We start from the raw sequence: 12797 nt of genomic DNA on the forward strand, positions 1-12797 counted from the left end.
TTACGTTATTGATGTCAAATATAATTTTGTTAGCTTGATAGATCCTGGTATTTGACCTTTATTCTCAGTTTTTAGGTGCATGTTAATTAGTAGAGATTTTTTATGCTTAAATAGAATTTGTGAGGTACGTAAGCAGATGTAGAGTCAGAATTTTGAGGATTCAAAATTTGAAGAAATAGACATACGATATAGCCGAAGGGGGTTCGACATCTATTGTGTATATATATACCTAAAAAAATATTTTGACCATATAAAAATAATATAATTTTTCGCCGAAGGAGTTAGGGATGAACCCCCTAAACATATGGTATGGTTCAGCGACTGTACGTAAGGCATGACCCTCTTGCTTGTAGTTTTTTCTTTTTGAGTTTTGCTTTCATTATAGAAGACTTAAAAAGGCAAAAAAAAAAGTATAGCATTATGATATTACTTTAATCTATTCACATTTTACTCAATGTCATGTTCAAGCAAAGCTTGAAATAAAACAAATTTAACATTTTCATAGATTTCAAAGAGGAATATCCCTAATTTCACAAGTCAAGAAGTCTGAAAAAGTACGTAATGGAAGCAAAGATTTAAAATCAAATAAATTTATGAATTTAATTATCATTGTAAAGAATAAACTAGCATGGAGAAATCCAAATATGTGCCACATATAAAATCAGTTACATCTTTCCTAGCTGTTAAGGGAAGATAATCAGAACAAATATGTTTCTCTCGTTTCTTCCAATTTATAGTTTGAATTTGCATATATTTTAGACAAAAATAAAGATTTTTGGCGCGTTTGTCCTCTTACTCTTTGTCTAATTTTAATTGTCATGTTGCGTTTTTCGTAAGTCATTTGATAAATTACATTTAGGGATAATTGTACATAATAGCAAACTAATAACCTAAAATAAATGGAGTAGCTACGGTTTGATTTAATTGTGTTCCATAGTAAACGTTAGCCAAAGTTTGCCAGTCGCCTCTCTCCCAAAAATCTCGCTCGCCACTCTCCCATTATCGCTCGCCACTCTCCCTCTGCTCGCCTCTCTCGCTTTATACACAGAAGTGTATAAATTGTGTTTCTGTTTTGTATAAAGCGAGAGAAAATTGTATATACACATGCAAAAATATATATCTTCGTGCTATATACTTAATTATACGATTTACAAACAATTTACTTCAATTCAATTGTAGACAATGCAAATTTTATACAAATATTGCAGCGAAAAAGGCCAACGAAGTATACAATTGTGAATTATACAATTGCAGTGAAATACAATTTTCTCTCGCTTTATACAATAGAAGTGTATAAATTGTGTTTTTGTTTTTGTATAAAGCGAGAGAAAAACATATATCTTCTTCCTATACACTTATAATTATACAATATACATACATTTTAGTTCGATTCAATTTTATGCAAAGCAAATTTTATACAAATATTGCAGCGAAATAGGAAGTGAATTATACAATTGCGCATTATACAATTGCAGTGAAATAGGTAGCGAATTATACAATTGCAGCGAAATAGGCCAGCGAATTATACAATTTAGGCCAGTGAATCATACAATTGTATATGTATAGCGAGACCAGCGAATTTTTACAATTTAGGCCAGCGGATTATACAATTATATATGTATAGCGAATTATACAGTTATATGTTTGCTATGGAGCGCAATTATGCAAACTTTGCTATAGCATACAAATATGAATTTTTTGTTTGCTATATGTGAAAGTTGCCCTTACATTAATTCGAAAACTACTAAAAGTATTATAAATTTCAATATTTGCATATCAATAGGATGAAAAATTAATCGTAAAATGTTAGTCAAAGTTATTATCATTTGACTCTAAAAAAGAATTATGACAATTAAAAATGGATGGAAATAATATTTATATGGCTATAGCCTTTAAAATATAAGAGCTTCTCAATGTTCTCATTAAGGGTATAAAATGAAAATTAACACTTATTTTTTTCTAAATTTAGAAATATAGTAATTTTTAAAAAGCTAACTAAAAAAAAAGTATATCACACAAACAAGAAAGAAGATATATATGTACATGTACAAACTAGGTGATTCCCTTTCTAGGTGGGGAACGAGGGAAATTATCTGCAAAATAAATACATGACATGTGTTTTTCATATACAGTTTTAGTTGTTAACTATTCTTAATCACAAAAAGATACTGGGATGGAAATCGTTGCAATTAGCCTTTTGTCTTGATTAATATTAACCTGAATTACTTAAAAATAGATAATCCCAATCTTATTCCGCATTTAAAGAAAAAATTAATTCAATCCATTCAGTACTTTTATATTTTACCCTGCATAATTTTAAACTCGTATTATCTTATATAACCTTAAACCTGCCCCACCACATTGTATCCGCATCACCCCCATTTGCTACCTATCTACAAAATCCATTTCCTCTGTATGAGGAATGTAGAAGGTCAACCACTTCAAATGAAGTCATTACTACAAATCATAATTTTTTTAAAAAAAAATCAATTTGGCCAAACAATTTTCAATAAAATGCCAACAAGAAAAGGAAGAATGAATAGGTCATCAACCTTCTGACGTTTCTCATTTTTTTCTTCAACTTCTCCCAACTACTCTTAAAGGTTCACGCGGAATTTGCAACCCTCAAAGTCAAGTCTATTATACCTAGGTAAAGGTGTTAAATAGATAAATTAGATTGAATTCGAACGGATCAAATAAATATATATATCATCATAATATGTATTTATTTGATCCGTTCGAATTCAATTCAATTTATCCATTTTACATCTTTACTTAGGTATAATAGACTTGACTTTAGGGGTTGCAAATTTCGCGTCATTTAATATTCGTGCAATTTTTCTTGAATGTCATTAAGGATTTAAAAGTGTCTCATTAAGGATTGAGGATTGTCTTAAAGAAATAATGATTGTTCTTCAATTATACAATTTCAATATCATGATGATATATGAATATATTGTGATAGTGCCGGTGTCATTTATGTACCATCGAATAACTTAGGAGAACTTTTATGATACCATCACAGTATATATACTATGATGAAAACATACTCATTTTATGTTCTGCTTGAGTCAAATACAAAATAGTTTATACATGCGCCCATGGTGATTCTTAACGATGTATATGTGAGGTAAATCTGGATAAACAGTTATACGATTCGAAAGACAAAACATATATTACCAACTTTGTGATTCAACAATTCAATAGCTATATTAATATGTTTAATAACAATAATCATATAAAATAAGAATATGAAAGCAACGTATCCCTAAACCTTAATTATAAAAGTTAACAACTCTTAATATACTTATCATTTTATTTGCATTATTTTTAGTTGACAAATCAGTAATATAAACAACATATTTCCATAAGATTAATCTTCCGAGACTTCGCATATACATTAAACCTTATTGACACATGTCAACCCCTTATTGTGCCACGCAATCTTGACAAGTTTTCTTGAATATAAGTTTATTTATTACTTCATACGCAAATTAGGTATATTTTTGTGTTCAGATTAAAGATGTTAAAAAGGGCGTGTTGGGTTAAATTTGAAGGAGTTAAATTAGGTTGAGTTAATAAATGAGTGGATTATTGATCCGCTTCAAAGCTACTTGAGCTGAACGAGCGAAATGGGGGTCATAATCTACTCTATTTAATTTTTATTAAGCTTTAATTGTTTTATATATTGTTTTTTAGAATATTTTAATACCAACCAAAATGATTTTATTATGATTGTATATAACATATCAAAAATAAAAATTAAAAAATTGACAAGATTTCTCATGTGTCAAGTTACGTTGGACTACATATCAACCCATTTTTTAATAGATTGGAATGGGTTGAGATATATTGGATTGAGCTAATAAATGAACAGGTTCAAACTTGAACGAGTTGGACGAATTGAGTTTGATTTTTTCATTCCTAGTTTGGATCCAATATGTTGTTATCGTGACTTGAAAAACCTCATTTATTTACACTTAACGAGCGTGTTAATCTTAATTATTCTGCTCTCACTCATTAAAGTATATCATTTTCAAGGTTTGGATGTTAATCATTTGAATCTTAATCATTAAATGCATTTGTTTTTCTTATTCTACAACCACTTAATGAATAAGTCTAATGACTAAGATATGTAACAAAGTTTCATATATTTACCTAGCTACATGTACAGTGTAATTATTTGATAAATGAGTGTCGATTGACATCCCTCAAGTATATGGGGCTCTACCTATGATCCACAACCACCCTCAAGTATACGTGGCTCCAACGTAACGATGATTCACAACCACCATTCTCAGCTCAATCATAATCATCACTATCGTCAATCACCAAAATCAATCATCATTATTAATCATTATTTACCATCGATGGCAATAATATTAGCCATCATTTATAATGATCACCATTAATATATATATCTTAATATTTAAATATGTATTCAAATTAATCAATATTCTCGAAATAGTATGAAATTGGAAGCCGTTGTGTGAGTGACAAGATTTGAGAGTTCTATTACGCCAAATAAAGAATTGAGTGTGTCATGACATTGTTGGGAGCCGTTGCTTAACACACCGTACAAGTTTGTGGGGTTGGGAAGTTGTCACCTACTGCCTTAGATTCTTTATATTTTTATCTTATATTATCATCAACTATTATTAAACTACTACAGCTGGAAAAGTCCAACGTTCATATTGGGGTGAAAATAAACCACTTTTAAAACAAATATAATTTGGACCTCTTTTCAATTTCATAATGATCATTACCCCTATTTGACATATAGAGGTAAATAGAAAAAAGTAGTATTTGATATTTATATTTGAATTTGATTAAATTTGAATTTGTATCAGAAAAAAAATCTCGAAATAAAACGTACAAAGATGATTCTATACTCAGAGAGACTGAACCAAAATTTCTAATTAAAAATGAAGAAGTTCTTAACACTCCGCTGCAAGTCTGATAAGTAATATGGAAAGAGTTATTTGCATCGTTGGTTGCTTCTCCGCATTTTCTGCGAGTAGTTCATCATACATTACACCAATTTTTTTAAGATATAAATTAATTCATACCCCGTATTTGTTTGTATTAAATTAATTCATATATGTTACGTATTTAAATATAAAGTTCTTTTACTTAATTATAATTATAATTAAATCAATAAATATAAAGTTCTTTTACTTAATTATAATTATAATTAAATCAATATAGATATTTACTTCATCAAATCTCTTAAAATATGGCTTAGGTAAAAAAAAATTTTAGGTATATTTACGATTTCTTTTATATATGTTTTAACACTCTTTATTCTGATTTTACTAGTGGATATGGTGTATTAATTTGGTACAAACACTCATGCAATAAGTTCTTACAGTAATTCAATATCAAATTAAAGAAAACAAAAAATATATTGTTCAAAATTGATATTTATTTCAACTTTTAATTATAACAATGGAAACTAATTTTTATTTGTCAAAACTGAATGTGTATAAGTATTTTGCATGTCTTGCGCGCTCCTAACGTAATTCATCATATTCCCAAAAGACTCTTTCTTTCACTATATAACGACGTTTTAAAAGGTATTTTCTTTGATTTTTATTACATGATATTTTTATTTTGGACATACTTTTAATTATAAAATAACTCATTCATAAAAAATAAAAATATATTCACTAAATAATTCTAGGTCCATTTTTTGTGGAATTAATGAAGCAGCATTGAATATTTGGCAAGCCAACCAAAAGAAAATGTCAAAGTAGGCCACCAAAATATAGGATCAAATTAAATATGTGTATCTATTTTCTTTTGTCGACATAAATCATTTCATGCCAAGAGTGGAGCCACATTCAATCAAGACGTTCATACTTTGATTAATTGATCGAACTTGTACGTAGATTTTATCTCTAATTTTTATATATATAAATAATTTTTGATAAACTATCAATTGAAAGAAATAAGAAAGTATAATAAATAACAAATAGTAATAAAAATAACAATTAGTGAAAATATAATAAACAACAAATAGTAATAAAATTAACAATTAGTGACTGAACAATAACTATAACAAAATAATATTATGATATTATGCCTACCATTATTAATTGCACTTCTAGAGTATAAACTATATATATTAATTAGTAATAAAAATGGTAATTAACTACGCATTTTACATTAGTAATATACGGAGTATAACTAATTAGCTCCTTAATAATGCCTCATTGATTGAACTTTGTAGTTCCTAATTCATTAGCTATTGAATTTCTCAGCATAATCAGCTGTTCCTACATTGGCTACACATTAATGGGGCCGATTTAGGGTGCGGCAAGTGTTCATCTAAATTTTCTCGATAAAAATTATGATATATATAAAATAGATGATTAGTATTTTATATAATAGCAGTTCGGTGTACTAAACTCGCTATGCATAGGGTCAGAGAAGAATTCGATCACGAGAGTCTATTATAATTTATACGCAATTTTACCTTATATTTTAATCAGAGACAGCTTTTAAGACTTAAACCGTAATCTTTATATATAAGTGTGTGCGCACATAAGGTTAATTTAACGTTTCAATACAATTAAAATACACCCCAAAAAATCAAAGGTTCAATTCTCAAAGTCTGTTTTACCTTTTATATTTTTATTATTCAACTCGCTAAGCAAAAATCCTAAATCTACTTGCACATTATTAGTTTTTTAATTAATAATTTAATCCTTTCAAATTAAAGCCAATACTTTAACATTTAATTTCCACTATTTTTTCATGATTTTTAATTCATTAAGTAATTTCAAAATATACTCTTAATTCAAAGTATTTTTGCAAGCAAATTAATTTGTTTTTGAAATACAATATATGTGGCTATATGTCGTCAAAGCGGTGTACCAAATGCGAGAAATACTCCGAACTTTGAGCTTTTCTCAAAAGTAAAAAAATTAAGAAGATTATAATTTGTCACCAACTGATAATATATATTTTTATTTATTAGTTATGAAGATTTTTGTGTAAGGACCGATTCAATATTTGTTCACAAAATTATTTTTAAATGTTATTAATTAAACGGTATTAAATCATCTTATTAAGAGGAAAAATGCATACTCAAGATATATCTCATAATTTTACCTAAAATATGTACGTGAATTATTTTCACTAAGGATTGGATTGAGGTTTGAAATTGTACGGCAAATTTGGGAAAGGAGAAGGAATAAAAGAATAATTATTTATTCTAAAGTAAAATGTTAGAATATATTAGTATCAATTAATATTTATCAAGTGATTTTTCTATAATCACCTAATAATTGTCGAGATTCTTTTATAATAGTAGTAAATTTTAACTTGTAATAATGTATTACTTACCCTTTTTTGTCAAAGGATCAATTAATATAATAATGTCTCATAATTTTTTAAAAATGTAACTACCCAATAATTGACTAGTTATATAAATATTTTCTATAGGTAGTGCACACAATATAAATTGCTTGTACATGGGAAGATAACAGTTTAATTGATAAAGAATATTTTCTTGAATAAAAATAATCTATATTTAAATACAAGATAATTTGTTAGAATTGATACACAACGTAATATATTTTTTTTATTTGTATAATAGAAAATTAAAAATATGAAAAATATATTAAAATATTTTTTTCATACTATTTTAGAGAATATTTGATACATGATAAGATATAATAATCTCGAGAGAAAATATAAAGATTATTTTATACTACATTTGTTAGGGATATTAATCCATTACATAATTATTCATCTCACAATTTGAACTATAATGATGAAATAACTTATCGAATAAATATGCTTAAATACCTTAACGAGTAGGATAACTTCATTCTCATACCAAATAATTTCGTTTTACAAAATAACTATATAAAATAAAACTGTCTTGATTTAACGATAATTGTCTTGTCTGCTATATTATTTTGAAATATTAACAATACTCGTTCACTTTAATTTTATAGTTAGAAAGTGGTAATAGGTGAGATTTTTATTTTATCGATAGAATTTAAGTTAAGAAGAAATTATTTTTTTAAATCTAACCTCATAAGGTAAATAAAATCCTTATTATCTTACATAATAACTTTATTAAATACTTAATGCAAGATTAATGAAGTTAAATAGGTGACCCCACTTTCACCACATTATGTTAATTTTTTCAAACCCACTCCCTTTATTTTTAACCACTAACATCCCCTCTACCCCATTAACAACATGCACGACTCTTTCTTCCTTACTGCTAATTCTTTCACTTCTTTTTTTTCTATATAAATAAACTCAACCATAATCACCAAATACACAAATATCCTCTTTCTTCTCATTTTTTTTTCTCCTTACATTCACACAGCAATGGCCGTTTTTACTACATTAACTTCGCTTTTCGTTCTTCTCTCTTTGTTATCTATTGCAAATTCCGGTTCTATTGGTATAAATTATGGCCGAATTGCTAATAACCTTCCGACTCCATCAGAAGTTGTTCAGCTCCTCAAATCTCAAGGCATTAATCGCGTAAAGCTTTACGATACTGATTCCGCTGTTCTTACAGCTCTTTCTGGATCCAATATATCAGTTACTGTTGCCTTACCTAACGAGCAGCTACCCGATGCAGCTTCGAAGCAGTCTTTTACGGATTCATGGGTTCAGTCGAATATTGTTCGTTATTATCCAAAAACAAATATAGAATCTATAGCTGTTGGAAATGAAGTTTTTGTAGATCCAAACAATACAACCAAATTTCTAGTACCAGCAATGAAGAATGTTTACGCATCTCTCGTTAAATACGGCGTCGCTTCGTCCATCAAAGTTTCATCCCCTGTTGCACTCAGTGCTCTGCAAAATTCATATCCTTCATCGGCTGGTTCATTCAAAACGGAGCTAATTGAACCTGTTATTAAACCGATGTTGAGTTTCCTCAAACAATCGGGTTCCTTTTTAGCTGTTAATATTTATCCATTTTTTGCTTACGTAGCGAATACGGATACGATTTCTTTGGATTATGCTTTGTTTAGAGATAACAAAGGTGTGACTGATCCTAACAATGGACTTGTTTATAAAAGCCTTTTCGAAGCTCAGATTGATGCTGTTTATGCTGCAATGAAAGCTTTGAATTTCGATGATGTAAAAATGGAGATTACTGAAACTGGATGGCCTTCAAAAGGCGATGAAAACGAGACTGGTGCAAGTGCTGAAAATGCTGCTGCTTACAACGGTAATCTGGTAAAAAGAGTACTTACTGGAAGTGGGACCCCTTTAAAGCCCGATGAACCTCTTAACGTCTATTTATTCGCTTTGTTCAATGAAAATCAAAAGCCCGGGCCCGTTTCAGAACGGAACTACGGGCTTTTCTATCCTAGTAAAGAAAAGGTTTACGATATTACGCTTACTCTAGGAGGTTTAGAGGCTGGGGTTAATAACGGAAGTAAAAGCCAGGTGGTGAAGATTCCGGTATCGTCTCCGTCGTCGTCGCCGACTCCAGCGCCGGTTGTTGGCGGCGGTGTGGAGGAGAGTAAGGTGGTGAACACGTGGTGTGTGGCGAATGAGAAAGCTGGGGCGGAGAAGCTGCAAGCGGCGTTGGATTATGCTTGTGGAGAAGGAGGAGCTGATTGTCGTCCGATTCAGCCGGGTGCCACGTGTCATAATCCTGATACACTTGAAGCACATGCTTCTTATGCGTTCAATAGTTATTATCAGAAGAAAGCACGTGGGACTGGCACGTGTGATTTCAAAGGAGCAGCTTATGTCGTCACTCAACATCCTAGTAAGTACTCATTTTCGTTAGGCATAATACGAGTATAAAAAAATGCATTGATTTGGTGTAAGTATTTGGTGGTGATAAATCTTTTTTGGTATAATACATTAATATGAATTTGACTTCAGCTGATAACCATGCCCTCCAATTTTAAGTATATAAATAGACAGTTTAGTTGGTACAAAATTGGATAAGTAGACACAGAAGCGGAGCCAGAATTATCAACAAGAAATACATATAATTTTATTTTAACCATATATAAATAATCTGTATATACTTGTATGAAAATAGCTCCACCCTGTGTAGACACACACGTCCTACATGACATGATTCATGTAGGATACAAAATTTCCATATAGGGTGTTAGTAGGACGGAATTGTCTATTTATTTAATTTTATATATGTTCAACTGTCTACATCAAAAGTTAAAGGTTATAATTGTTTATTAATACTAAGTTAAAGAATTATATTTATATATTTAATTAGGGGATTCAATAGAATAGGTGATTTTCATAAAAATATTTTGATTGAATAAATTAATATGTTGTCTTGTAATTAACTAAATTTTGATTTTTTTTCTTATCGCAGAATATGGCAGTTGCAAGTTTCCAACAGGATATTAAATTGAGGAAGATTGGTTAAGGAGTTTAGAATGAAAATGGTTTTAGTTACTTGATGTCCACATTCTTTTTTCCTTTAGTAGTATTTTATTATTATTTATTAGTATATAATTCATAGGTAGTTATGCTTATTTTTGAAGTTTTCTTTGTAATTATACCTACTTTTTTTAAAAAATTAAATGAAGGTGAATTATTTTAGAAGTTATTTCATTTTATTAGATGTCGGCAACAAGGTGTTTACATTTTCATCTTGGATCCACTTGAGTAGGTAGGTTTCAAACAAAATATAAAAAGTATTAGGTAAAATAAAATTAACTAATTTACATTTTAGATAATATTAGTTGATATATGTCGATAAGATTAAATAAATATGTATGTATTTGGAATTGTTCAGCGGATGTTAATTGATTAGGACACCTCTTCTTTTGTAAAAGAAAAAAGGATTTTACAACTAAAAGTGAAAATGATATTTCACGGTACAATATATACAAGTGCTAAACCACGTGAAATTGAATAAAAATGTCCTAAATTAATAATTTGATCTAAAATGTTATATTATTAATATTTAATTTAAAAAATGGCAATTGTTTCTTTATATAATTAAGACATGTTCTTCTTCTAATACTAGGGAAACGTAACTCGTGCCAACACGGGCCCAACATGAAAAACGTTATATCAAAATGTGATATCCAGTAAAAGTTATATTGTTATTCTGTATCATAAAATTTTGTTGTTCGTATCATAAAGTGCAAAACGTATAGAAGATAAAACTTTGTACATATTACTTAATTGTTTGATGATATTAATAGATTTCTTATGATCATGGAGCTAAAACTCCATTGTTGCAGATCCCTGCAACTCTAAGGAATTTACAGACGAAAAATCTAGAAGAAGAAGAAGAAATAGAGAGTATTATTCATATGCACTGAATACAATTTTAGTTCCTATTTATAGGAATCATATTATGCTATGTATTCACACGTTAGGAGTTGTAGTTAGTTATAACTAACTAACTACAAGTGGCCTAACTACTTTCCTGACTCCTAACCAACTAACAAACTTAACTACTTATTGGACTATGTAATTCCAATACTCCCCCTCAAGCTGGAATCTCTATAGACATTGAAGACTCCAAGCTTGTCTAACAGTCCATGATGATGAGTAATTCCCAGGCCTTTGGTTAGAAGATCAGCTAACTGTTCCTTTGTGTTGATATATTCTGTTTGTATCATTCCACTTTTGATTTTTTCCCTCACAAAATGGCAGTCAATCTCAATGTGCTTGGTCCTTTATGAAAAATGGGATTAGCTCCAATTTGAATTGCAGCCTTACTATCACAATGCAATTTTACAGGAATTATCACATCCACATTAAGTTCTTTTAGTACTCCAAGTAGCCATGATACTTCTGATACTGCAGCTGCCATGCTCCTGTACTCAACTTCTGCTGAACTTCTGCTGACTGTATGTTGCTTCTTGGATTTCCAAGAAATGAGTGAATTCCCTAGCTTGATTACATACCCTGTTACTGACCTTCTTGTGTTTGGGCATGATGCGCAGTCTGAGTCACAGAATCCCTCCATTTCATTGCTACTTTCACTGCTAAGTAGTATTCCTTATCCTGGGCATCCTTTAATGTATCTAACCAATCTTAATGCAGCTTCCCAGTGAGACACCTTAGGTTTTTGCATGAACTGTGATAAAACTTGTACTGCAAAACATATATCCGGCCTAGTAGTTGTCAAATATAACAATCTACCAATTAATCTCTGATATGCAGTAACATTTGAATATAAAGGATCATCTGTCTTTGCAATGGTTTCATCATATTCAACATAGTTAATTTGACACCTGACTCTAGAGGTGTGCTTGCTGGTTTTGTACCTCCAAGACCACAGTCTGAAATCAACTCCAGTGCATACTTTCTTTGACTGAGAACAATACGATTTTTTTATCTTAGTATTTCAATACCAAGAAAATACTTTAGATCACCAAGATCTTTCATTTTGAAGTTACTATGTAATGTAGCCTTTATGTCACGACCCAAAATGGGCCGCGACTGGCACCCACACTTATCCTACTATGTGAGCGAACCAACCAATCTAATCCCCAACATTTCAATCATAAATAACAAAATATAATGCGAAAGACTTAAAACTCATTAATGAAAATCGATTTAATAACTTATAAAAACTCAATACTTATTATTCCCAAAACCTGGAAGTCATCACCACAAGAACATCTATCCTCAAATTACTAATCTAAGAGTATCTAGAAACTAAAATAAGTAAAAAGCTAGTCCATGCCGGAATCTCAAGGCATCAAGACATGAAGAGGAAGATCCAGTCCAAGCTAGAAGCAATAGCTCACCCTGAAATCTGGCTTGATGAAGACTGGCTAGAGTTGCGGCTGAGTTGAAGACGATGG

At 30.0% G+C, this 12797-nt stretch overlaps 1 protein-coding gene across 1 annotated transcript; it reads left to right on the forward strand.

Annotated features, from left to right (window-relative positions):
* Positions 1 to 8271: 8271 nt before the first annotated feature.
* LOC107005393 (glucan endo-1,3-beta-glucosidase 13-like) lies at positions 8272 to 10576 on the forward strand. The gene is made up of 2 exons (XM_015203977.2): positions 8272 to 9760; positions 10340 to 10576. The coding sequence occupies exons 1-2, from the start codon at positions 8353 to 8355 to the stop codon at positions 10372 to 10374; spliced, it is 1443 nt and encodes a 480-aa protein (XP_015059463.1). The 5' UTR covers positions 8272 to 8352; the 3' UTR covers positions 10375 to 10576.
* The last annotated feature ends 2221 nt before the right edge of the window (positions 10577 to 12797 follow it).

This window comes from Solanum pennellii, chromosome 12, assembly GCF_001406875.1.
Source record: "Solanum pennellii chromosome 12, SPENNV200".
NCBI classification, from domain to species: domain Eukaryota; kingdom Viridiplantae; phylum Streptophyta; class Magnoliopsida; order Solanales; family Solanaceae; genus Solanum; species Solanum pennellii.

Bases quoted from the DNA above. Each gene is read 5' to 3' on its own strand.
- LOC107005393 (XM_015203977.2), top strand. From the start codon at position 8,353: ATGGCCGTTTTTACTACATTAACTTCGCTTTTCGTTCTTCTCTCTTTG. The intron at 9,761-10,339 runs GTAAGTACTCAT...TTCTTATCGCAG, and splicing joins TGTCGTCACTCAACATCCTA to AATATGGCAGTTGCAAGTTT.